We start from the raw sequence: 26,744 nt of genomic DNA on the forward strand, positions 1-26,744 counted from the left end.
ATGGTTAAATGATTCCCTTTTCTCTGTAATAATAAAACAGTACCTGTACTTGATCCCAACTAAGATATAATTACCCCTTATTGGGGCAGAACAGCCCTATTGGGTTTATTTAATGGTTAAATGATTCCCTTTTCTCTGTAATAATAAAACAGTACCTGTACTTGATCCCAACTAAGATATAATTACCCCTTATTGGGGCAGAACGGCCCTATTGGGTTTATTTAATGGTTAAATGATTCCCTTTTCTCTGTAATAATAAAACAGTACCTGTACTTGATCCCAACTAAGATATAATTACCCCTTATTGGGGCAGAACAGCCCTATTGGGTTTATTTCATGGTTAAATGATTCCCTTTTCTCTGTAATAATAAAACAGTACCTGTACTTGATCCCAACTAAGATATAATTACCCCTTATTGGGGCAGAACGGCCCTATTGGGTTTATTTCATGGTTAAATGATTCCCTTTTCTCTGTAATAATAAAACAGTACCTGTACTTGATCCCAACTAAGATATAATTACCCCTTATTGGGGGCAGAACAGCCCTATTGGGTTTATTTCATGGTTAAATGATTCCCTTTTCTCTGTAATAATAAAACAGTACCTGTACTTGATCCCAACTAAGATATAATTACCCCTTATTGGGGCAGAACAGCCCTATTGGGTTTATTTAATGGTTAAATGATTCCCTTTTCTCTGTAATAATAAAACAGTACCTGTACTTGATCCCAACTAAGATATAATTACCCCTTATTGGGGCAGAACAGCCCTATTGGGTTTATTTCATGGTTAAATGATTCTCTTTTCTCTGTAATAATAAAACAAAGATATGTTATATTTTTCTGCACTGCTAGTTCCGACTCCTCAAACAATGTAGCGGAAGGCAGCTCTGGTAATGCTGGTAGTCTTGATCTATTTTGTTTATTACTATGATTTTATTTTCCCCTTTTGCAGATCAATTGAAGACGGAGCAGGAGCTGACGGACGAGAAGAAGATCCTGAACGAGATGCTGGACGTGGTGGAACAGAGAGATGCTCTGGTGGCCCTGTTGGAGGAGCAGAGACTGCGGGAGAAAGAGGAGGACAAAGATCTGGAGGAGGTCATGTTATCCAAGGGGTTTAACCTCAACTGGTCTTGAGATTTTGCCCTCCTTCCTTTGCCCTCTTTCCCCCTGAGCCGGGAAGTCCGACCCCGGCACTGCCGTTTCGACACATGAAGAAATACGAGAATGTTACACGACGACGCTGGGAAGGCTGCCGTGCACTGTGACTCCCTGTGCAGCCGATACAGGCGAGCATTCACTGCACACCGGCGCCCCCTGCAGGGCAGGTTAAATCTGCACATCATATTCAGGTTTACACAATGCTGCCATGTCTATAGCCGTGCAGAGTATGGCCACTCGGTAATGGGATCTCTCCATATCCATGGCTATTGGCCACTCAGAGGAACCGCAAGTATTTTGCTCTGAGTCATGTTCCGCCTAATTTTAGAAAGGGGAAATGTGTTTTTTTTTTTTTTGTGGTTCTACTGCTTTTATCTTATTACTGAGAATCCCAAAGGCCATAATGTTTTGCCTATTAGAAGCCACATGGACTTCCTTAAACAAAGAGAGAGTTTTATTATATTAATATTATTTAACATAGCTGCTTTTTATTCTTCAATATCCTGCTATTCCACCCCCCCCCCCCCACCTACCCACGCCACTTGGCTACCGGCAAGGAAAGTACCCCGAGGAATCCGGAGCAGACCCAAGAGTTGGCGTTGGAGCAAGGGCAAGTCAAGCACTGCAGTTACACGTCGCCACCAGATGGCGCTACTTTGTTCTTCCATTCTTAAGGGCAATGCTGAAGGGACGCGTGGAAATGTCTGTTGCACTATAGTGCGAGGGGGAGGAGGTCATACGATCATTTAAGAATGTGCAATTGCCTGCAGTCGTATCTGTGCCGCCAAGCAACAAAGGCAGAAAGGAAACTGGTTGGGGTTGCTAAGGGGAAAGCCCATGGATACATCCTGCACTGAAGAGGAAACAGTAATGTACTGAAAAGTGCTATTCAGCCCCTCTTGCACTGCCTGTCATTGCCAATGTCCCAGTTTACAGGAATCCATATCCCACTCGCCATATTTATTTCATTTGTTCTCTGCATCTGCTGTCCAATCAGGCGCTGCCGTTCATGCCGATGCCAGCGAATCAGGCTGGAGCATAACCCGGATGATGCTGTGGCCCCACAGGCTGACAGGAGAGATGCTCTTCAGGCCGCTCCATAGTGCATATTGAATGGTTGTGGGGGGTTTCATCTGAATGAATCTTCTGCTTTCCCCCCTCTGATCAATTTTCCTCCATCTTTGTTCCTCTTCTATAAAGTTTAGGGGCGCCAGGAGCCCAATATCACCGTTAAGATAGATTCCCAGTTGTTCATGGGAAGTGGGAGGCTCAATAAACCAAACACCGAAGCTGCAGCAAAGACCTACTGCAATATGGCTGCCAGCGGGACCCCTGTTGCGAGGCTACATTCTCCTTTCCTTGCTTTCTTATATTGTACAATAACGCTGAATGTCTGCTCGTCTCTGGTCTTCCCTCTGCTCTTTGGAAATGTTTTTTACAGAATTGTATTTTTGTTAAATTAACCACAGGGGTACAGGAATGATGTTACAGTTATACATGAGAATAAATTCAACTTATTGTGGGGCTCGTACCCCCGTTTGCCTCGGCCGGGATCACTGCATTTAGGGAAAATAACCCCGCCCTTTGCTTTCATTGGCTGGAATGTCTTATGCCGAATGGCCGCCCAGGCATGTCCATTCTGCAATGAATTTCTGGGGTGCAACAGCTCCCTCTAGTGGCTAGAGCGCCATCATCAATGCAATAGGAGATTATGTTTGTCCTTCCCATTTCTCTTATAGGCATTGGGGTGAGTAAGTGGGAAGATCAGACCCCTGTGTATTGTGGGTAAGTGATTGGGGGGGGGGGTCCTGGTCATTGCTAGAAGCCACACATGCAACCCTGTTGTTGAGCTACAACTCCCAGCACCTTGGCGTTGGGAGTTGTAGCTCAACAATAACTGTCCCTTGTGCTTTAATCAACACGTGGCCCCTGTAATTCCAGGGCCCTGGGCCCCATGTCCTTTTTGCCTTCCCTCAAACCATCTCAGATAGGTTTCTGGTCCAGTAAAATGTATAGGACACACTGGGGGCGCTATTGTACTAACAGAGTGGGTGGAGAATATGATGCAAGTGGGCGGGGCTTCCCTAAGTGCAGTGATGTGGCTCGGTTGGCACAGTCAATACAGTTGTGTTAATTGGACTGTTCTATGAGCATTTAGGGTTGTAGTTCAGTCTGGACATAGAGATTAAGCCATTTAACCCTTTGTTGCGTCATCACTTTATTGGGGGGAACATGATCCTGCATTGAAATCTGTCAATCACCTCTTGGCCAATCACCGTCTGCGTTTCTCTCCCTCACCCCCAGCGACTGTAGCCTGAAACCCCCCCCAACCGGCAAAGCCACACAGACACTGTTTCACTTTGTGTTCTTATTAACTTATTTTTAATACTTGAAAGATTTGTTGTTTTTATACATAAAGGTTCGGAAGTGTTACCCCCGCGTCTCATCTTTTATTTGCCTATGGGGGGGCAGTTGGGCCCCCCCGACGGCAATTATACCTCTCCTTGCCCTTTCAATGCATACAAAGTCCTTTCAGTTTTTGTGTTATTGGTCCTTTAAACATGATTCCATATGACCTAAGCCCCACCCACTATATAAAAGCCCCGCCCCCTTTCTGACCAGCCAACCCCACCTTCCTGCCTCATATGAGTAAATTGAACCCCAGCAACAAAGCACGGAATAATTTAAAAACTACAGAGAGTATAAAAAAAAAGAAGACCAACTGCAAATTGTCTCAATATCACTGTCTGCATTATACTTGTGTTAGCAAAGCATTATGGGAAATCATCATTGGTGATTACTCTGCGCCTATCCGTTTTGTTTCATTCTCTGTGATTTCTATGGCTCCCGTGGGGAGGGGAAGGGGGGTCCCCATTAGCTGCCAGCGAGGGGGGGGGGGGCAGCCATATTGTATTTCAGAGAACCTGGAAGTTGTGTACAACATACTTACTATCATCATATAGTGAGAATCTGTATCATCAGCTTTCCCTGCCTGCCCCGTGTCCCTCAGATAACTGTGTAAACATCGTGTAGGGACAGACTGTGCCTGTAAAGCATTTAGTTCCTTGGGCAATCCCCTCACTGAATAACAAATCCTACATATGGAATTCTAATACTACAGAACCCCTCAGTGACTGCTAATATCCTTATCATTTCCAGTAGGGGGTACATTATCCCTTATAATACATGAGTGATACTCAGAGTTCCCTGTATAACTCAGCCTGCAGCCTTGTGCCTTTATATGGGGGGCACAGAACCCCTCAGTGACTGCTAATATCCTTATCATTTACAGTAGGGGGTACATTATCCCTTATAATACATGAGTGATACTCAGAGTTCCCTGTATAACTCAGCCTGCAGCCTTGTGCCTTTATATGGGGGGCACAGAACCCCTCAGTGACTGCTAATATCCTTATCATTTCCAGTAGGGGGTACATTATCCCTTATAATACATGAGTGATACTCAGAGTTCCCTGTATAACTCAGCCTGCAGCCTTGTGCCTTTATATGGGGGGCACAGAACCCCTCAGTGACTGCTAATATCCTTATCATTTACAGTAGGGGGTACATTATCCCTTATAATACATGAGTGATACTCAGAGTTCCCTGTATAACTCAGCCTGCAGCCTTGTGCCTTTATATGGGGGGCACAGAACCCCTCAGTGACTGCTAATATCCTTATCATTTACAGTAGGGGGTACATTATCCCTTATAATACATGAGTGATACTCAGAGTTCCCTGTATAACTCAGCCTGCAGCCTTGTGCCTTTATATGGGGGGCACAGAACCCCTCAGTGACTGCTAATATCCTTATCATTTACAGTAGGGGGTACATTATCCCTTATAATACATGAGTGATACTCAGAGTTCCCTGTATAACTCAGCCTGCAGCCTTGTGCCTTTATATGGGGGGCACAGAACCCCTCAGTGACTGCTAATATCCTTATCATTTACAGTAGGGGGTACATTATCCCTTATAATACATGAGTGATACTCAGAGTTCCCTGTATAACTCAGCCTGCAGCCTTGTGCCTTTATATGGGCACAGAACCCCTCAGTGACTGCTAATATCCTTATCATTTACAGTAGGGGGTACATTATCCCTTATAATACATGAGTGATACTCAGAGTTCCCTGTATAACTCAGCCTGCAGCCTTGTGCCTTTATATGGGGGGCACAGAACCCCTCAGTGACTGCTAATATCCTTATCATTTCCAGTAGGGGGTACATTATCCCTTATAATACATGAGTGATACTCAGAGTTCCCTGTATAACTCAGCCTGCAGCCTTGTGCCTTTATATGGGGGGCACAGAACCCCTCAGTGACTGCTAATATCCTTATCATTTCCAGTAGGGGGTACATTATCCCTTATAATACATGAGTGATACTCAGAGTTCCCTGTATAACTCAGCCTGCAGCCTTGTGCCTTTATATGGGCACAGAACCCCTCAGTGACTGCTAATATCCTTATCATTTACAGTAGGGGGTACATTATCCCTTATAATACATGAGTGATACTCAGAGTTCCCTGTATAACTCAGCCTGCAGCCTTGTGCCTTTATATGGGGGGCACAGAACCCCTCAGTGACTGCTAATATCCTTATCATTTCCAGTAGGGGGTACATTATCCCTTATAATACATGAGTGATACTCAGAGTTCCCTGTATAACTCAGCCTGCAGCCTTGTGCCTTTATATGGGGGGCACAGAACCCCTCAGTGACTGCTAATATCCTTATCATTTACAGTAGGGGGTACATTATCCCTTATAATACATGAGTGATACTCAGAGTTCCCTGTATAACTCAGCCTGCAGCCTTGTGCCTTTATATGGTCAGTTGGAGAATGACACATAGTGCTATAAACATGAAGGGGAGTGTTACACGGGGCAGGAGCTGTATAGAGACTGGTTTATTCATATGCAGGTAGGGACGTTACTTCCTTATATTATGGGATGTTACTGATACTTGTCGCTGTATTGTGCAGAGGAGAATGGGAAAGTTTGTTTACAAATCTGACACAGAACCTCTGTTAATCTGATAAGATTCCTACCAAGGTCCAGTATCCGCTTCCAATACTTTCTGGTAAACATGACGGGGGGGAATTATAACCTGTACATAAAGTCATCATGGGTCATGTCTGAGTATCACTCATGTATTATAAGGGATAATGTACCCCCTACTGTAAATGATAAGGATATTAGCAGTCACTGAGGGGTTCTGTGCCCATATAAAGGCACAAGGCTGCAGGCTGAGTTATACAGGGAACTCTGAGTATCACTCATGTATTATAAGGGATAATGTACCCCCTACTGTAAATGATAAGGATATTAGAAGTCACTGAGGGGTTCTGTGCCCATATAAAGGCACAAGGCTGCAGGCTGAGTTATACAGGGAACTCTGAGTATCACTCATGTATTATAAGGGATAATGTACCCCCTACTGTAAATGATAAGGATATTAGCAGTCACTGAGGGGTTCTGTGCCCCCCATATAAAGGCACAAGGCTGCAGGCTGAGTTATACAGGGAACTCTGAGTATCACTCATGTATTATAAGGGATAATGTACCCCCTACTGTAAATGATAAGGATATTAGCAGTCACTGAGGGGTTCTGTGCCCATATAAAGGCACAAGGCTGCAGGCTGAGTTATACAGGGAACTCTGAGTATCACTCATGTATTATAAGGGATAATGTACCCCCTACTGTAAATGATAAGGATATTAGAAGTCACTGAGGGGTTCTGTGCCCATATAAAGGCACAAGGCTGCAGGCTGAGTTATACAGGGAACTCTGAGTATCACTCATGTATTATAAGGGATAATGTACCCCCTACTGTAAATGATAAGGATATTAGCAGTCACTGAGGGGTTCTGTGCCCATGTAGGCGACACCATGCAGTTTGACATGTACAGATCATGGAATGACAGTTGTATAAAGCTGCCCTCGTGGAAAGACTTGGGTAATGAGATGCTGCAGGTTTACCAGATGGTTTATTTGCTTTCCGTCAGGATTTCAGAGAAATTACTCAAATCTGAGAAGCCCAGACAACAAACAATACAATCCAGAGCGGCATTATCAGGGGGAAGTCTCAAATATTTTACTGAGGGCGGTGTCTCTGTGACTTATTGGCAAGCTATGTGGTTACATCAAGAAATGAAGAAGTCTTGTGGGATGGTATGTTCCTATATATATATATACACACACACACAAAAAAAACAAAACACTATTATTGATATGGATTTATAAAGCGCCAACATATTCCCCAGCGCTGTACAATAAGAGGGTTTATACATTCAGAATTACATACAAAGCAATACAAGAGGGGAAGAGGGCCCTGCCCAAAAGAGCTTACAGTTTATTAAACATATATATATATATATATATCATTATTTATAAATCACTACTTGTACAGTAGAACAATAATGAATACAACAAACGGGGTTATTTCAGTAACATAAATACAAAGTATAACCATAAATATAAGGTACAGTTGCAATAAGTTAGGAATCAAACAGACGAGGATGGAGGTCCCTGTCCCATAGAGCTTGCAATCTAAATGGGAGGGTATATGGGCTGTTGGTTACCGTGGGTGAGACTGCAGTATAAGTGGCAGTTCCCAGATTGGGGGCTGTGTGAGTGTGAGTGTGAGTTTGAGTGCTCCAATAGGGAGTCTTTGAATTTAGTTCTGAAAAGACTGAGGGAGGATTCTCTCTGAAGTAAATCAGGGAGGGCATTCCCAATGTGAGGGGCAGCAGGGCAGAAAGGGTTAAGGGTGAAGACACACGGAGCTACTAGTAGCAGCTACTTGTCACGGCTACAGATAGAAACAGTTATTAGTAAATGATCAGAATTGTCTATTTTTGTAGCTGCTACTAGTAGCTCTGTGTGTCTTCACCCTAAGGTGGGAAACAGCAGTACTAATGGGAGGTGCAAGCGAGTGGTTTCCGTGAGAGGAGCGTACGGAGACACGAGAAGAGATGGAGTGAGATGCAGAGGAATGGAGGGCTTTGAAAGTTAAAGAGTATGTAACCCTGCTGAACCACCCTGCTCCAAACGTTACTCAGCTGTTGCCGGACTACAAACCCCAGAATAATGTAATATATAATGAAGAGTGAGGCATGCTGGGAGCTGTAGTCCAGCAACATCAGGGTTGGATTCTTAAAGCAATATTGCCCAATAAAACTTATGGATAACGTTTCCCCAAATCCCCACAGCCAGTGACTGCTTTAAATTGCAAAAAAATCCCCCAATGAGAATTATTATTATTATTATTGACATGTATTTATAAAGCGCCAGACTGTATTCTGCAGCACTGTATTATAGGTGGGTGTATACATTGGATATATATAATTACATACAAAGCAACCAATAGAAAGGGGGAAGAGGGCCCTGCCTAAAAGAGCTTACAATCTATAAGGATAGGGGGTTGAGACACAAGGTGTGGGGATGGGCAAGATCAGAATTACATACACGGGCCGATTGTAGCTGCTGATATGGGTCCCTTAAACCGACTCAGCAGCTTATCGGCCCGTGTATGGGCACTAACGTGGGGCCTGCCCGACCGATATCTGGCCTGAAATCGGGCAGGTTAAAAAATTTAGTTGGATCGGGGACCGTATCGGCTCGTTGATGCAGTCCCCAAACCGACTGCCCTATACCCATCGTTATAATCTGATCGTTTGGCCCCAGGGCCAAACGACTGATTTAGCCTGGAGTCGCCCAATATCGCCCACCCGTAGGTGGGGATATCGGGAGAAGATTCGCTCGCTTGGTGACCTTGCCAAACGAGTGGATCTGAAGGTGTATGGGGGCCTTACGGGTATAGCGTTTAGCAGCCTATTGAGGTTAGGGGAAGCTTCTATAAATAAATGTGTTTTCTGAGATCTCTTGAAGGCAGAGAGATTGGGAGAAAGTCTGATAGTTTGTGGGAGCGAATCCCAGAGAAGGGGGGCAGCCCTTGCAAAGGCTTGAATGCTAGTGGGTGAGGGGGGAATGAGAGAGGAGTTGGGGAGGAGGGAATGAGAGAGGAGTTGGGAGGAGGGAGAGAGGAGTTGGGGAGGAGGGAATGAGAGAGGAGTTGGGGAGGAGGGAATGAGAGAGGAGTTGGGGAGGAGGGAATGAGAGAGGAGTTGGGGAGGAGGGAATGAGAGAGGAGTTGGGGAGGAGGGAATGAGAGAGGAGTTGGGGAGGAGGGAATGAGAGAGGAGTTGGGGAGGAGGGAATGAGAGAGGAGTTGGGGAGGAGGGAATGAGAGAGGAGTTGGGGAGGAGGAATGAGAGAGGAGTTGGGAGGAGGGATGAGAGGAGTTGGGGAGGAGGGAATGAGAGAGGCGTTGGGGAGGAGGGAATGAGAGAGGCGTTGGGGAGGAGGGAATGAGAGAGGAGTTGGGGAGGAGGGAATGAGAGAGGAGTTGGGGAGGAGGGAATGAGAGAGGAGTTGAGGAGGAGGGAATGAGAGAGGAGTTGGGGAGGAGGGAATGAGCGAGGAGTTGAGGAGGAGGGAATGAGAGAGGAGTTGGGGAGGAGGGAATGAGAGAGGAGTTGAGGAGGAGGGAAGGAGAGAGGAGTTGGGGAGGAGGGAATGAGAGAGGAGTTGAGGAGGAGGGAATGAGAGAGGAGTTGAGGAGGAGGGAATGAGAGAGGAGTTGAGGAGGAGGGAATGAGAGAGGAGTTGGGGAGGAGGCAATGAGAGAGGAGTTGAGGAGGAGGGAATGAGAGAGGAGTTGAGGAGGAGGGAATGAGAGAGGAGTTGAGGAGGAGGGAATGAGAGAGGAGTTGAGGAGGAGGGAATGAGAGAGGAGTTGGGGAGGAGGCAATGAGAGAGGAGTTGGGGAGGAGGGAATGAGAAAGGAGTTGAGGAGGAGGGAATGAGAGAGGAGTTGAGGAGGAGGGAATGAGAGAGGAGTTGAGGAGGAGGGAATGAGAAAGGAGTTGGGGAGGAGGGAATGAGAGAGGAGTTGAGGAGGAGGGAAGGAGAGAGGAGTTGGGGAGGAGGGAAGGAGAGAGGAGTTGGGGATTAGGTCAGTAGGGGGGTAACAAGCGGGTTGGATGGTACCTAGAGATGAGTTCAGAGATGTAGGGTGGGGCAGAGTTATGGGCTGCTTTGTATGTGAGAGTCATTTGTTTGAATTTTATCCTGGATGGTAGGGGAAGCCTAGAATTGTTAACTGTGATACAAACCTCAGAGACATTATGGGCGTTGGATGGGGGAAAGAGAACCAGTTCAGTTTTAGAGAGGTTTCATTTAAGGGAACGTTGGGACATCCAAGTGGAGGGCAGGAAGAGACGCCAGTTAGGGGCTCTGGGTTGAGAGATAGAGTATTGTCAGCAGAGACATAGAGCTGGTATTGGGAACCATATGAACTGATTTTTTTGTAGAGAGAAAATAGTAAGGGGCCCGGGGCAGAGCCTTGAGGAACCCCGACAGAAAGAGGCAAGGGAGAAGGGGATTCCCCATTGTAAGAGACACTGAAGGATCTGAGAGATAAGATGGAAACCAGGATAGGGCAGTGTCACGGAGGCCGAGAGAGCGGAGAGTCTGGGGGAGAAGAGGGGGATCCACAGTGTCAAAAGCAGCAGAGAGATGGAGAAGTATTATATTATATTGCTGGTTGGGGCGCGGGTTGGGGTGCAGGTTGGGGGGCTGGTTGGGGTGCAGGTTGAGGTGCGGATTGGGGCGCAGGTTGGGGGGCTGGTTGGGGCGCGGGTTGGGGCGCAGGTTGGGGCGCGGGTTGGGGTGCAGGTTGGGGGGCTGGTTGGGGCGCGGGTTGGGGTGTGGGTTGGGGCACAGGTTGAGGTGCAGATTGGGGCGCAGGTTGGGGGGCTGGTTGGGGCGCGGGTTGGGGTGCGGGTTGAGGTGTGGGTTGGGGCGTGGGTTGGGGCGCGGGTTGGGGCGCGGGTTGGGGGGGCAGGTTGGGGCGCAAGTTGGGGAGCGGGTTGGGGGGCGGGTTGGGGCGCAGGTTGGGGGGCGGGTTGGGGCGCGGGTTGGGGGGCGGGTTGAGGTGTGGGTTGGGGCGCGGGTTAGGGGGCTGGTTGGGGTGCGGGTTGGGGTGCGGGTTGGGGTGCAGGTTGGGGTGCGGGTTGGGGGGCGGGTTGGGGTGCGGGTTGGGGGGCGGGTTGAGGTGTGGGTTGGGGTGCGGGTTGGGGTGCGGGTTGAGGTGCGGGTTGGGGGGCGGGTTGGGGTGCAGGTTGGGGTGCGGGTTGAGGTGTGGGTTGGGGGGGCGGGTTGGGGGGCGGGTTGAGGTGTGGGTTGGGGTGCAGGTTGGGGTGCGGGTTGAGGTGTGGGTTGGGGGCGGGTTGGGGTGCGGGTTGAGGTGTGGGTTGGGGGGCGGGTTGGGGTGCAGGTTGGGGCACGGGTTGGGGTGAGTTGAGGGCACAAGTTCATTCTCCCTAAAAGAAAGTTGGGCAGAAACTCCCCGCCGCCAAGACAAACAAATCCTCAGTTTATTTCCTTGGGAGCAGCACCGGGCGGCCGAGGGTTTCTGGGAAACTCACTCTGGATTCGCTTTCTGTAGTACAGGGAAGTACTGGGGCAATTAACTCACGTGGTGCCATGTGTCTGAGCACGTATGTAGAACTGCAATTGCTTCTGTGGATTAACCCCTCCATCCCTATATCTGTCTGTCTGTCTGTCTGTCTATCCATTTTACATCTGTCTGTCTCTCTCTCTGCCCATACTCTCTGTAATGGAATATTCAGAGGGAACAATATTATTTCTGATCTGCCTCTCAGATGTAGGCAAGTATAGACTCAAGTATAGACTCAAGTATAGACTCAGGTACAGACTCAAGTACAGACTCAGGTACAGACTCAGGTACAGACTCAAGTACAGACTCAGGTACAGACTCAGGTACAGGCTCAAGTACAGACTCAGGTACAGGCTCAAGTACAGACTCAGGTACAGGCTCAGGTACAGACTCAAGTACAGACTCAGGTACAGACTCAAGTACAGGCTCAGGTACAGACTCAGGTACAGACTCAGGTACAGACTCAAGTACAGACTCAGGTACAGGCTCAAGTACAGACTCAGGTACAGGCTCAAGTACAGACTCAGGTACAGGCTCAAGTACAGACTCAGGTACAGGCTCAAGTACAGACTCAGGTACAGACTCAGGTACAGGCTCAAGTACAGACTCAGGTACAGGCTCAAGTACAGACTCAGGTACAGACTCAAGTACAGACTCAGGTACAGACTCAGGTACAGACTCAAGTACAGACTCAGGTACAGACTCAAGTACAGACTCAGGTACAGGCTCAAGTACAGACTCAGGTACAGACTCAGGTACAGGCTAATACAGACTAGGTACAGACTGCAGAAGTACAGACTCAGGTACAGACTCAAGTACAGACTCAGTAGACTCAAGTACAGACTCAGGTACAGACTCAGGTACAGACTCAAGTACAGACTCAGGTACAGACTCAGGTACAGACTCAAGTACAGACTCAGGTACAGACTCAGGTACAGGCTCAAGTACAGGCTCAGGTACAGGCTCAAGTACAGACTCAGGTACAGGCTCAAGTACAGACTCAGGTACAGGCTCAGGTACAGACTCAGGTACAGGCTCAAGTACAGACTCAAGTACAGGCTCAAGTACAGACTCAGGTACAGGCTCAAGTACAGACTCAGGTACAGACTCAGGTACAGGCTCAGGTACAGACTCAGGTACAGACTCAGGTACAGGCTCAAGTACAGACTCAGGTACAGGCTCAAGTACAGACTCAAGTACAGACTCAGGTACAGGCTCAAGTACAGACTCAGGTACAGACTCAGGTACAGACTCAGGTACAGACTCAGGTACAGGCTCAAGTACAGACTCAGGTACAGGCTCAAGTACAGACTCAGGTACAGACTCAGGTACAGGCTCAAGTACAGACTCAGGTACAGGCTCAAGTACAGACTCAGGTACAGGCTCAAGTACAGACTCAGGTACAGACTCAGGTACAGACTCAGGTACAGACTCAAGTACAGACTCAGGTACAGGCTCAAGTACAGACTCAGGTACAGGCTCAAGTACAGACTCAGGTACAGACTCAGGTACAGACTCAAGTACAGACTCAGGTACAGACTCAGGTACAGACTCAAGTACAGACTCAGGTACAGGCTCAAGTACAGACTCAGGTACAGGCTCAAGTACAGACTCAGGTACAGGCTCAGGTACAGACTCAAGTACAGACTCAGGTACAGACTCAAGTACAGACTCAGGTACAGGCTCAGTACAGACTCAGGTACAGACTCAGGTACAGGCTCAAGTACAGACTCAGGTACAGGCTCAAGTACAGACTCAGGTACAAGACTCAGGTACAGGCTCAAGTAACAGACACTCAGGGTACAGGCTCAAGTACAGACTCAGGTACAGACTCAGGTACAGACTCAAGTACAGACTCAGGTACAGACTCAGGTACAGACTCAAGTACAGACTCAGGTACAGGCTCAAGTACAGACTCAGGTACAGGCTCAAGTACAGACTCAGGTACAGGCTCAGGTACAGACTCAGGTACAGACTCAGGTACAGACTCAAGTACAGACTCAGGTACAGACTCAGGTACAGACTCAAGTACAGACTCAGGTACAGACTCAGGTACAGACTCAAGTACAGACTCAGGTACAGACTCAGGTACAGACTCAAGTACAGACTCAGCGGTACAGACTCAGGTACAGACTCAGGTACAGACTCAGGTACAGACTCAGGTACAGACTCAAGTACAGACTCAGGTACAGACTCAGGTACAGACTCAGGTACAGACTCAAGTACAGACTCAGGTACAGACTCAGGTACAGACTCAAGTACAGACTCAGGTACAGGCTCAAGTACAGACTCAGGTACAGACTCAGGTACAGGCTCAAGTACAGACTCAGGTACAGGCTCAGGTACAGGCTCAAGTACAGACTCAGGTACAGGCTCAAGTACAGACTCAGGTACAGGCTCAGGTACAGGCTCAGGTACAGACTCAGGTACAGGCTCAAGTACAGGCTCAGGTACAGACTCAGGTACAGACTCAGGTACAGACTCAGGTACAGGCTCAAGTACAGACTCAGGTACAGACTCAGGTACAGACTCAGGTACAGACTCAGGTACAGGCTCAAGTACAGACTCAGGTACAGGCTCAGGTACAGACTCAGGTACAGACTCAGGTACAGACTCAGGTACAGACTCAGGTACAGGCTCAAGTACAGACTCAGGTACAGGCTCAAGTACAGACTCAGGTACAGACTCAGGTACAGACTCAGGTACAGACTCAGGTACAGGCTCAAGTACAGACTCAGGTACAGCTAAGTCAGACCTCAGGTACAGACTCAGGTACAGGCTCAAGTACAGACTCAGGTACAGGCTCAAGTACAGACTTCAGTATACAGACCAGGTACAGGGTCATAGACAGACAGGTACAGACTCAGTACAGGCTCAGAGTACAGGCTCAAGTACAGACTCAGGTACAGACTCAAGTACAGACTCAGGTACAGGCTCAAGTACAGACTCAGGTACAGACTCAAGTACAGACTCAGGTACAGACTCAAGTACAGACTCGGGTACAGACTCAAGTACAGACTCAGGTACAGGCTCAAGTACAGACTCAGGTACAGGCTCAAGTACAGACTCAGGTACAGACTCAGGTACAGACTCAGGTACAGACTCAAGTACAGACTCAGGTACAGACTCAAGTACAGACTCAGGTACAGACTCAGGTACAGACTCAAGTACAGACTCAGGTACAGGCTCAAGTACAGACTCAGGTACAGACTCAGGTACAGGCTCAGGTACAGACTCAGGTACAGGCTCAGGTACAGGCTCAAGTACAGACTCAGGTACAGGCTCAAGTACAGACTCAGGTACAGGCTCAGGTACAGGCTCAGGTACAGACTCAGGTACAGACTCAGGTACAGACTCAGGTACAGACTCAGGTACAGGCTCAAGTACAGACTCAGGTACAGGCTCAAGTACAGACTCAGGTACAGACTCAGGTACAGGCTCAGGTACAGGCTCAAGTACAGACTCAGGTACAGACTCAAGTACAGACTCAGGTACAGGCTCAAGTACAGACTCAGGTACAGACTCAAGTACAGACTCAGGTACAGACTCAAGTACAGACTCGGGTACAGACTCAAGTACAGACTCAGGTACAGGCTCAAGTACAGACTCAGGTACAGGCTCAAGTACAGACTCAGGTACAGGCTCAGGTACAGACTCAGGTACAGGCTCAAGTACAGACTCAAGTACAGGCTCAAGTACAGACTCAGGTACAGGCTCAGGTACAGACTCAGGTACAGACTCAGGTACAGACTCAGGTACAGACTCAGGTACAGACTCAAGTACAGGCTCAAGTACAGACTCAGGTACAGGCTCAAGTACAGACTCAGGTACAGACTCAAGTACAGACTCAGTACAGGCTCAAGTATAGACTCAGGTACAGGCTCAAGTACAGACTCAGGTACAGGCTCAAGTACAGACTCAGGTACAGACTCAAGTACAGACTCAGGTACAGGCTCAAGTACAGACTCAGGTACAGACTCAGGTACAGGCTCAAGTACAGACTCAGGTACAGGCTCAGGTACAGACTCAGGTACAGACTCAGGTACAGGCTCAAGTACAGACTCAGGTACAGACTCAGGTACAGGCTCAAGTACAGACTCAGGTACAGACTCAGGTACAGGCTCAAGTACAGACTCAGGTACAGACTCAGGTACAGGCTCAAGTACAGACTCAGGTACAGACTCAGGTACAGGCTCAAGTACAGACTCAGGTACAGGCTCAAGTACAGACTCAGGTACAGACTCAAGTACAGACTCAGGTACAGACTCAAGTACAGACTCAGGTACAGACTCAGGTACAGACTCAAGTACAGACTCAGGTACAGACTCAAGTACAGACTCAGGTACAGGCTCAAGTACAGACTCAGGTACAGACTCAGGTACAGGCTCAAGTACAGACTCAGGTACAGGCTCAAGTACAGACTCAGGTACAGACTCAAGTACAGACTCAGGTACAGACTCAAGTACAGACTCAGGTACAGACTCAGGTACAGACTCAAGTACAGACTCAGGTACAGACTCAGGTACAGACTCAGGTACAGGCTCAAGTACAGACTCAGGTACAGGCTCAAGTATAGACTCAGGTACAGGCTCAGGTACAGACTCAGGTACAGGCTCAGGTACAGACTCAGGTACAGGCTCAAGTACAGACTCAGGTACAGACTCAAGTACAGACTCAGGTACAGACTCAAGTACAGACTCAGGTACAGACTCAAGTACAGACTCAGGTACAGGCTCAAGTACAGACTCAGGTACAGGCTCAAGTACAGACTCAGGTACAGGCTCAGGTACAGACTCAGGTACAGGCTCAAGTACAGACTCAAGTACAGGCTCAGGTACAGGCTCAAGTACAGACTCAGGTACAGACTCAAGTACAGACTCAGGTACAGACTCAGGTACAGGCTCAAGTACAGACTCAGGTACAGGCTCAGGTACAGGCTCAAGTACAGACTCAGGTACAGGCTCAGGTACAGGCTCAAGTACAGACTCAGGTACAGGCTCAGTACAGGCTCAAGTACAGACTCAGGTACAGACTCAAGTACAGACTCAGGTACAGACTCAGGTACAGGCTCAAGTACAGACTCAAGTACAGACTCAGGTACAGACTCAAGTACAGACTCAGGTACAGACTCAAGTACAGACTCAGGTACAGACTCAGGTACAGACTCAGGTACAGGCTCAAGTACAGACTCAGGTACAGGCCTCAGGTACAGACTCAGGTACAGGCTCAAGTACAGGCTCAAGTACAGACTCAGGTACAGTGCTCAAGTACAGACTCAGGTACAGACTCACGCGTACAGACTCAGGTACAGGCTCAAGTACAGACTCAAGTACAGGCTCAGGTACAGACTCAGGTACAGGCTCAAGTACAGACTCAGGTATAGACTCAGGTACAGGCTCAGGTACAGACTCAGGTACAGACTCAGGTACAGGCTCAAGTACAGACTCAGGTACAGGCTCAGGTACAGACTCAGGTACAGACTCAGGTACAGACTCAGGTACAGGCTCAAGTACAGACTCAGGTACAGGCTCAAGTACAGACTCAGGTACAGACTCAGGTACAGGCTCAAGTACAGACTCAAGTACAGACTCAGGTACAGACTCAAGTACAGACTCAGGTACAGACTCAGGTACAGACTCAAGTACAGACTCAGGTACAGACTCAAGTACAGACTCAGGTACAGACTCAGGTACAGACTCAAGTACAGACTCAAGTACAGACTCAAGTACAGACTCAGGTACAGACTCAAGTACAGACTCAGGTACAGACTCAAGTACAGACTCAGGTACAGGCTCAAGTACAGACTCAGGTACAGGCTCAAGTACAGACTCAGGTACAGGCTCAGGTACAGACTCAGGTACAGGCTCAAGTACAGGCTCAAGTACAGACTCAGGTACAGGCTCAGGTACAGACTCAGGTACAGACTCAGGTACAGGCTCAAGTACAGACTCAGGTACAGGCTCAAGTACAGGCTCAAGTACAGACTCAGGTACAGGCTCAAGTACAGGCTCAAGTACAGACTCAGGTACAGGCTCAAGTATAGACTCAGGTACAGGCTCAGGTACAGACTCAGGTACAGACTCAGGTACAGGCTCAAGTACAGACTCAGGTACAGGCTCAAGTACAGGCTCAAGTACAGACTCAGGTACAGGCTCAAGTACAGGCTCAAGTACAGACTCAGGTACAGGCTCAAGTATAGACTCAGGTACAGGCTCAGGTACAGACTCAGGTACAGACTCAGGTACAGCTCAAGTACAGACTCAGGTACAGGCTCAAGTATAGACTCAGGTACAGGCTCAGGTACAGACTCAGGTACAGGCTCAAGTACAGACTCAGTACAGACTCAGGTACAGGCTCAAGTACAGACTCAGGTACAGGCTCAAGTACAGACTCAGTACAGACTCAAGTACAGACTCAGGTACAGACTCAAGTACAGACTCAGGTACAGACTCAGGTACAGACTCAAGTACAGACTCAGGTACAGACTCAGGTACAGACTCAGGTACAGGCTCAAGTACAGACTCAGGTACAGGCTCAAGTATAGACTCAGGTACAGGCTCAGGTACAGACTCAGGTACAGGCTCAGGTACAGACTCAGGTACAGGCTCAAGTACAGACTCAGGTACAGACTCAAGTACAGACTCAGGTACAGGCTCAAGTACAGACTCAGGTACAGGCTCAAGTACAGACTCAGGTACAGGCTCAGGTACAGACTCAGGTACAGGCTCAAGTACAGACTCAAGTACAGGCTCAGGTACAGGCTCAAGTACAGACTCAGGTACAGACTCAAGTACAGACTCAGGTACAGACTCAGGTACAGGCTCAAGTACAGACTCAGGTACAGGCTCAGGTACAGACTCAGGTACAGACTCAGGTACAGGCTCAAGTACAGACTCAAGTACAGACTCAGGTACAGACTCAAGTACAGACTCAGGTACAGACTCAAGTACAGACTCAGGTACAGACTCAGGTACAGACTCAGGTACAGGCTCAAGTACAGACTCAGGTACAGGCTCAGGTACAGACTCAGGTACAGGCTCAAGTACAGGCTCAAGTACAGACTCAGGTACAGGCTCAAGTACAGACTCAGGTACAGACTCAGGTACAGACTCAGGTACAGGCTCAAGTACAGACTCAAGTACAGGCTCAGGTACAGACTCAGGTACAGGCTCAAGTACAGACTTCAGTATAGACTCAGGTACAGGCTCAGGTACAGACTCAGGTACAGACTCAGGTACAGGCTCAAGTACAGACTCAGGTACAGGCTCAGGTACAGACTCAGGTACAGACTCAGGTACAGACTCAGGTACAGACTCAGGTACAGGCTCAAGTACAGACTCAGGTACAGGCTCAAGTACAGACTCAGGTACAGACTCAGGTACAGGCTCAAGTACAGACTCAGGTACAGACTCAAGTACAGACTCAGGTACAGACTCAAGTACAGACTCAGGTACAGACTCAGGTACAGACTCAAGTACAGACTCAGGTACAGACTCAAGTACAGACTCAGGTACAGACTCAGGTACAGGCTCAAGTACAGACTCAGGTACAGACTCAGGTACAGACTCAGGTACAGACTCAGGTACAGACTCAAGTACAGACTCAAGTACAGACTCAGGTACAGGCTCAAGTACAGACTCAGGTACAGGCTCAAGTACAGACTCAGGTACAGGCTCAAGTACAGACTCAAGTACAGACTCAGGTACAGGCTCAGGTACAGACTCAGGTACAGACTCAGGTACAGGCTCAAGTACAGACTCAGGTACAGGCTCAAGTACAGGCTCAAGTACAGACTCAGGTACAGGCTCAAGTACAGACTCAGGTACAGGCTCAAGTATAGACTCAGTACAGGCTCAAGTACAGACTCAGGTACAGGCTCAAGTACAGACTCAGGTACAGGCTCAGGTACAGACTCAGGTACAGGCTCAAGTACAGGCTCAAGTACAGACTCAGGTACAGGCTCAGGTACAGACTCAGGTACAGACTCAGGTACAGGCTCAAGTACAGACTCAGGTACAGGCTCAAGTACAGGCTCAAGTACAGACTCAGGTACAGGCTCAAGTACAGACTCAGGTACAGACTCAGGTACAGACTCAGGTACAGGCTCAAGTACAGACTCAGGTACAGACTCAAGTACAGGCTCAAGTACAGACTCAGGTACAGGCTCAAGTACAGACTCAGGTACAGGCTCAAGTATAGACTCAGGTACAGGCTCAAGTACAGACTCAGGTACAGGCTCAGGTACAGGCTCAAGTACAGACTCAGGTACAGGCTCAGGTACAGACTCAGGTACAGGCTCAAGTACAGACTCAGGTACAGGCTCAAGTATAGACTCAGGTACAGGCTCAAGTACAGACTCAAGTACAGACTCAGGTACAGGCTCAAGTACAGACTCAAGTACAGACTCAGGTACAGGCTCAAGTACAGACTCAGGTACAGGTCAGGTACAGGCTCAGTACAGACTCAAGTACAGACTCAGGTACAGGCTCAAGTATAGACTCAGGTACAGGCTCAGGTACAGGCTCAAGTACAGACTCAGGTACAGACTCAGGTACAGGCTCAAGTACAGACTCAGGTACAGGCTCAAGTATAGACTCAGGTACAGACTCAGGTACAGGCTCAAGTACAGACTCAGGTACAGACTCAGGTACAGGCTCAAGTACAGACTCAGGTACAGGCTCAAGTACAGACTCAAGTACAGACTCAGGTACAGGCTCAAGTACAGACTCAGGTACAGACTCAGGTACAGGCTCAGGTACAGACTCAAGTACAGACTCAGGTACAGGCTCAAGTATAGACTCAGGTACAGGCTCAGGTACAGACTCAGGTACAGACTCAGGTACAGGCTCAAGTACAGACTCAGGTACAGGCTCAAGTACAGACTCAGGTACAGGCTCAAGTACAGACTCAGGTACAGGCTCAAGTACAGACTCAGGTACAGGCTCAGGTACAGACTCAGGTACAGACTCAGGTACAGGCTCAAGTACAGACTCAGGTACAGGCTCAAGTACAGACTCAAGTACAGACTCAGGTACAGACTCAGGTACAGGCTCAAGTACAGACTCAGGTACAGACTCAGGTACAGGCTCAAGTACAGACTCAAGTACAGACTCAGGTACAGGCTCAAGTACAGACTCAAGTACAGACTCAGGTACAGACTCAGGTACAGGCTCAAGTACAGACTCAAGTACAGACTCAGGTACAGACTCAGGTACAGGCTCAAGTACAGGGCTCAGGTACAGGCTCAGGTACAGACTCAGGTACAGACTCAGGTACAGGCTCAAGTACAGACTCAGGTACAGGCTCAAGTACAGACTCAAGTACAGACTCAGGTACAGACTCAGGTACAGGCTCAAGTACAGACTCAGGTACAGGCTCAGGTACAGACTCAAGTACAGACTCATGTACAGGCTCAGGTACAGGCTCAAGTACAGGCTCAAGTACAGACTCAGGTACAGACTCAGGTACAGGCTCAGGTACAGACTCAAGTACAGACTCAGGTACAGGCTCAAGTACAGACTCAGGTACAGACTCAAGCACATACTCAAGTACAGACTCAGGTACAGGCTCAGGTACAGACTCAAGTACAGACTCAGGTACAGGCTCAAGTACAGACTCAGGTACAGACTCAAGCGCATACTCAAGTACAGACTCAGGTACAGGCTCAAGTACAGACTCAAGTACAGACTCAGGTACAGACTCAGGTACAGGCTCAAGTACAGACTCGAGCACAGACTCAAGTGCATACTCAAGTACAGGCTCAGGTACAGACTCAAGTATAGACTCAAGTACAGACTCAGGTACAGACTCAAGTACAGACTTGGTGGCCCCTGAGGGTGCCGGGGCTGTAGCCTCGGGATAGCAATGAGTGCCCTGTGGGACAAATGCCCAATTAGCCGCAGCCGTGATTGTGGTTTATCAGTTGAATGTGAATTGTTATTGATCTGTAAATGCCACTGACCTGGGAAGGGAGTGTATGAGGGCAGGTATTGTGTGATGGGGAATCAGTTTCACCCTTTTTGTCCCAGCAGGCGGGTGCCCACCCATGGGAGATACTCAGTTCCATATGGAGCTGCAGCCCACAGGCCTCTGTATTGGGCCACAACAACTGTTTTAGATATTGATTGGTCCTGGCGGAATATCCTATTGTAAAGGGGGGTGTCTGGCCTTGACCAACTGTATTTGGTGCCTTTGGGGCCCCCTAAAAACTGTTTCCAACCCCCCATTAGCGCACACAAGGCTTTTCTATAGAAACATTTTGGCAGCAGGGGGGGGGGGGGTTTGGGTGCTAGAACATAACGGAACTGATGCCGCACACATCTGTGACTCATTTGTTGCCAGGTTTTCCCCAGACCTGCCAGCGGCGGAAGAAACCGGCCAATCGCAATGCAGTTGCTGACAGCTGGTTACTGGGCAGATTAGGCAAGAGCGGGAAAACTGCATTAACCCTTACCTTCCAACTCTACTTCCTAGAACTGGCACCTCATATTCAGTAGGTGCCAAATAGCACAGGCACCAAAGGGCCCCTTAAGCTGTCACCCTAAGCAAGTGCCCTCAGATAACCGACACCCCCCCCCCCTCCTGTACCAATATAGGAAGGTGGCAACTCTATCTGTGGGTGACAAGGTGATAGAACCCACGGAGATAGATCTCTGCCAACTAACCTCTCTGAAATGGCTTTCCACCTGCCACAACAGAAGTCACCAGTGGGTGCCCTTCCCACCACTTTGTTTTCTGAAGTTTCTGAGGAAACTTTGTGCGACCGAAGCAACGCAAAGGGCTTTCCACCGGCGCCTCCTACTGTTGTGGGTGGAAAGCCATTTTGGAGCGGTTTGTCCCCCCGTAATAGCGGAGATCTATCGCAGTTGACTGAACCCCTCCATGGGTTATTACCCTTATGGTGATTCCTGATATGTCTGATACTGAGACCTGACCAGGGCTGGAACTAGGGGAAGGCAGAAGGGGCAGCTGGGGTGCAACGATTGGGCGGCCTACCCCTAGTCTGTGCTCCTTTGCCCCCCCCCCCCCATATGTGCCAAAGCGAGGGGGGGGAGGAAGCTGCAGGGGCGAGGTAGCCGACCAGGTTTCCTATGGCGTCCCGTTGGCTTGGCCCGCCCCTGGACCTGACCTCCACACCTTACATGGTCGGAGCACATCCACTCATGCACCCATAAGCAGGGGGGCCAAGCCGACTGGGTGCCCTAAGCAACCCTCAGCCCTCAGCCACCACGCCCCTGCACCTTTCCCCCCCTCAAGTGCAGGGAAGCAGGGAGCGCGGGGGGTGGGGGTCATTTCCCCCACTGCATAATGACAACCGGTGGGGGCAAGAGAAGGGATCGTGGCTAGGGGTAGGTAGGAGAGCCTGCCTGGCACCCCCCAATCATTGTGCCTTAGGAAGCTGCCTCTTCTACCCACCCCTAGTTCTGGCCCTGCCTGTGAGTTAGGGAAAGGGAGGGCATTTTTATATATATAACAAAGTCTGGAGTTACACCCAAATCAGCTCCGACCAGCCCCATAGTGACCGGCATAGAGTCACAGATTGCCAGTCTGGGCCTGTATATATCCCATGCGTATAGCCAAATCCCACTGTGAGTCTGGGCCTGTATATATCCCATGCGTATAGCCAAATCCCACTGTGAGTCTGGGCCTGTATATATCCCATGCGTATAGCCAAATCCCACTGTGAGTCTGGGCCTGTATATATCCCATGCGTATAGCCAAATCCCACTGTGAGTCTGGGCCTGTATATATCCCATGCGTATAGCCAAATCCCACTGTGAGTCTGGGCCTGTATATATCCCATGCGTATAGCCAAATCCCACTGTGAGTCTGGGCCTGTATATATCCCATGCGTATAGCCAAATCCTACGTTTGCCAAAATACACAAACTGTGAGAGGAAAATGCTGGTTTGAAGCAATGAGCTGTGCCTTTAAGAGGAATTGTGGGCGGGACTGCAGGCTAAGGGGCGGAGCAAGGAGCAGGAAGCAGGAATAGAGGCAGTGCTGCTGGCAGTTACACAGTGGGCACATATCAAGGTAAGTGGACATGGTGGTGCCGGATTGACTGTCTGTATGGGGAATGGGGGTCTGTGGGGCAGTGTGTATAGTAAGGCAAGATGGTGTTACAGGAAGGGGACTTTATATTAAGCTGGTGTCAGGGAATGGGGCAGTAACTGTGGCATACATATGGCAGGCACACATACAGATATATATATAGGCACGCAGTAGATGAGGTTGATAAAAGACTAAGTATGAAGTTCAATCGTCTGCTGATATATGGAAGTGTTGAACTGTGTGTATAGTAAAGCAAGATGGTATGGGGGGGTGTAACTGTGGGGCAGTGTGTATAGTAAGGCAAGATGGTTGGGGGGGCTGTAACTGTGTGTGTATAGTAAGGCAAGATGGTGTGGGGGCTGTAACTGTGGGGCGTATAGTTGCTGTGTGGGGTATAGTAAGCAAGATGGTATGGGCAACTGTGGGGCGTGTGTATAGTAAGGCAAGATGGTATGGGGGGATGTAACTGTGGGGTGTGGGCTGTGGGGTTGTGTGTATAGTAAGGCAAGATGGTATGGGGGGACTGTAACTGTGGGGCAGTGTGTATAGTAAGGCAAGATGGGTGCAGGGGTGTAACTGTAGGATAGTGTGTATAGTAAGGCAAGATGGTATGGGGGGCTGTAACTGTGGGTGTGTACAAGATGTATGGGGGACTGTAACCTGTGGGGCAGTGTGTATAGTAAGGCAAGATGTATGGGGGGCTGTAACTGTGGGGCAGTGTGTATAGTAAGGCAAGATGGTATGGGGGGGCTTTAAACTGTGGGCAGTGGTATAGTAAGGAAGATGTATGGGGGGGTGTAACTGTGGGCAGTGTGTAAGTAAGCAAGATGGTATGGGGGGGCTGTAACTGTGGGGCAGTGTGTATAGTAAGCAAGATGGTATGGGGGGCTGTAACTGTGGGCAGTGTGTATAGTAAGGCAAATGGTATGGGGCTGTAACTGTGGTGGTGGTATGGGGCTGTAACCTGTGGGCAGTGTGTATAGTAAGGCAAGATGGTATGGGGGGGCTGTAACTGTGGGGCAGTGTGTATAGTAAGGCAAGATGGTATGGGGGGACTGGGTGGTTGTATAGTAAGCTGGTATGGGGGGACTGTAACTGTGGGCAGTGTGTATAGTAGGCAAGATGGTATGGGGGGCTGTAACTGTGGGCAGTGTGTATAGTTAAGGCAAGATGGGTGTAACTGTTAGTGCTGTAACTGTGGGCAGTGTGTATAGTAAGGCAAGATGGTTACAGTTTATGCCAAGTCTGAACTAAAATCTCCAGCTCCCATGCCCGGCCGGCTCTCCTCTCTCGCCTGGCACTGGGACACGGGACATGCCCAAACATGTATTTGCTGTACTTGTCCAACTGAGCCCCTAATGTTTAGGGCCCCCCAACTTTGGGTAAACAGTCTGTATTGCATACGGTACTGGTTCTGCTTACCCACCAGAGCCCAACCCCCAACTGCCAAGCCCCTCCCCCTGTTATTCAGAATCTGTATCCCCCTTTATATTTATAGCACCGACATACACTGTAGCCCTGTATTCATACATCAGTCCCTGCCCCGGGGAGCTTACACTCTAAAGCCGCCCAATATGCCCCGTATTGTCATTCAGGTTCCGGACCATTTTGGGCCAATTCAGTCGTCTGGGTCCCCAGGCCAAAGGTTAGATCATGTTTAGCCCATTGGGCTGTAAAGCTGCCCAACAGAACCTTATAGGAAGCGATGCTGGAGTGAGTGATATGGAATGTTTGCTGCACTCAATAGGCCACTTGCTAAATAATACTAAATACTAAGTTATATAGAGCGAAGCTGGGATAATGTATATCATGGAGGCTCTGTGCTGCCAACTGATCCAACTGCCCATAACGTATCTTTGTTATAAGGATAATATAGATACGTTATGGGCACTTGGATCAGTTGGCAGCCGCGGGCACAGTTAGTCAGGGTGCTAAGAGGCTGATGAGTTGGCACCTCTGCTGGGTAATTGGGCTAATGGGCGGCTGATCCTGCTGGAATGTGTCAGGGTGATAAATAAAGGAGCTGGGGGGGATCGGGTTGCACTGAGCAGTTGGGCAACAGCGTCTGACCCTGGCACCGAGGGCGAGGCATGTGATCCCCGAGTCAGGCAGTGATTGGCTCATGTAGCCGCCGGGCCGGTAGCCTTTATCTTTCCAGTAGGAAATTCTTCCCAAAAACAAACTCTGGTATTAAAGTTTTATACAGTCATATTACAGCTGCTGGCAGGGCATGATGGGATTTGTAGTTCAGCAACACTGCCAGTTCTGAGTCATAGATATTTCCCCCCCCCCCCAAACTACTGCAGCAGCCCCTTAGGGAGAGAGGGAACCTACCCACCTGTATGGTGAGAAAATGTAGGGAAGCCCCTCCCACCCCCCCACCTGAAATTGCCCCCACAGACACCGGGACACAGTTGGCGCCGATACCTTTTATTGGCTGAAACAGAAAGCAAAAAAAAAATTCCCCCTTGGCCAAAGAAATCAGCTGGCTTCTGCTACATTGTGTCAGCAGTCTGAACCAGCAGTGCAGGGAATATAAGCAGCCAATGACCAGGATCACGGGACAGGAAGGAAGTGACCGCACACACACAAACGTGACATTGGGTTCAGTGTTGGTTCTGCTCATCTGAAAGGTGACAGTTAGGAAATCACATGACCCCAGTCTGCTTCCATTGGTAAAAATCCCTAAATAACAACACTTCCTGGCAGTGTCACTGGGTTCCTGTGCTCCTATGTGGGTGCTCCTATGTGGGTGCTCCTATGGGGGCTTCTATGTGGGTGCTCCTATGTGGGTGCTTCTATGGGTGCTTCTATATGGGTGCTCCTATATGGGTGCTTCTGTGAGTGCTCCTATATGGGTGCTTATGTGGGTGCTTCTATGGGTGCACGGATCTCTGATCCAAATCCGAACCTCGGACAACATGTTCTAGTCTGCACCCCCCTGCAAATTACCCTGCACCAAACTAACTGCCAGTTTACGGCGCCTCTGTTCCTTGTAG

General features: G+C 48.9%; 2 protein-coding genes across 24 annotated transcripts in view; one reads left to right on the plus strand and one right to left on the minus strand.

The window, feature by feature from the left end:
• Positions 1-3,597, plus strand: part of mical3 (microtubule associated monooxygenase, calponin and LIM domain containing 3) — a 147,017-nt gene extending 143,420 nt beyond the window's left edge. For all 23 annotated transcript variants that reach the window (XM_031898574.1, XM_031898572.1, XM_031898576.1 and 20 more), the window contains one exon: positions 955-3,597. In XM_031898574.1, the coding sequence (XP_031754434.1) occupies positions 955-1,139 (185 nt within the window). In that variant the 3' untranslated portion in view covers positions 1,140-3,597. The remainder of the gene's footprint in view (positions 1-954) is intronic.
• A 6,860-nt stretch (positions 3,598-10,457) lies between these two features.
• Positions 10,458-23,739, minus strand: LOC116409449 (protein TsetseEP-like). The gene is made up of 6 exons (XM_031898107.1): positions 23,581-23,739; positions 20,442-20,501; positions 14,950-14,997; positions 14,077-14,280; positions 12,796-12,864; positions 10,458-10,466 (listed from the first exon to the last, which is right to left on the minus strand). The coding sequence occupies exons 1-6, from the start codon at positions 23,737-23,739 to the stop codon at positions 10,458-10,460; spliced, it is 549 nt and encodes a 182-aa protein (XP_031753967.1).
• Positions 23,740-26,744: the final 3,005 nt, after the last annotated feature.

This window comes from Xenopus tropicalis, chromosome 3 (assembly GCF_000004195.4).
Source record: "Xenopus tropicalis strain Nigerian chromosome 3, UCB_Xtro_10.0, whole genome shotgun sequence".
In the NCBI taxonomy this organism is placed as follows: Eukaryota; Metazoa; Chordata; class Amphibia; order Anura; family Pipidae; genus Xenopus; species Xenopus tropicalis.

Coding starts and splice junctions, on each gene's coding strand:
- LOC116409449 (XM_031898107.1), bottom strand. CDS start 23,739: ATGTCCACTTACCTTGATATGTGCCCACTGTGTAACTGCCAGCAGCAC. Junction 20,502..23,580: donor ACCAGCATTTTCCTCTCACA/GTTTGTGTATTT, acceptor TCTGTACCTGAG/CCTGTACCTGAGTCTATACT. Junction 12,865..14,076: donor TACCTGAGCCTGTACCTGAG/TCTGTACTTGAG, acceptor CTTGAGCCTGTA/CCTGAGTCTGTACTTGAGCC.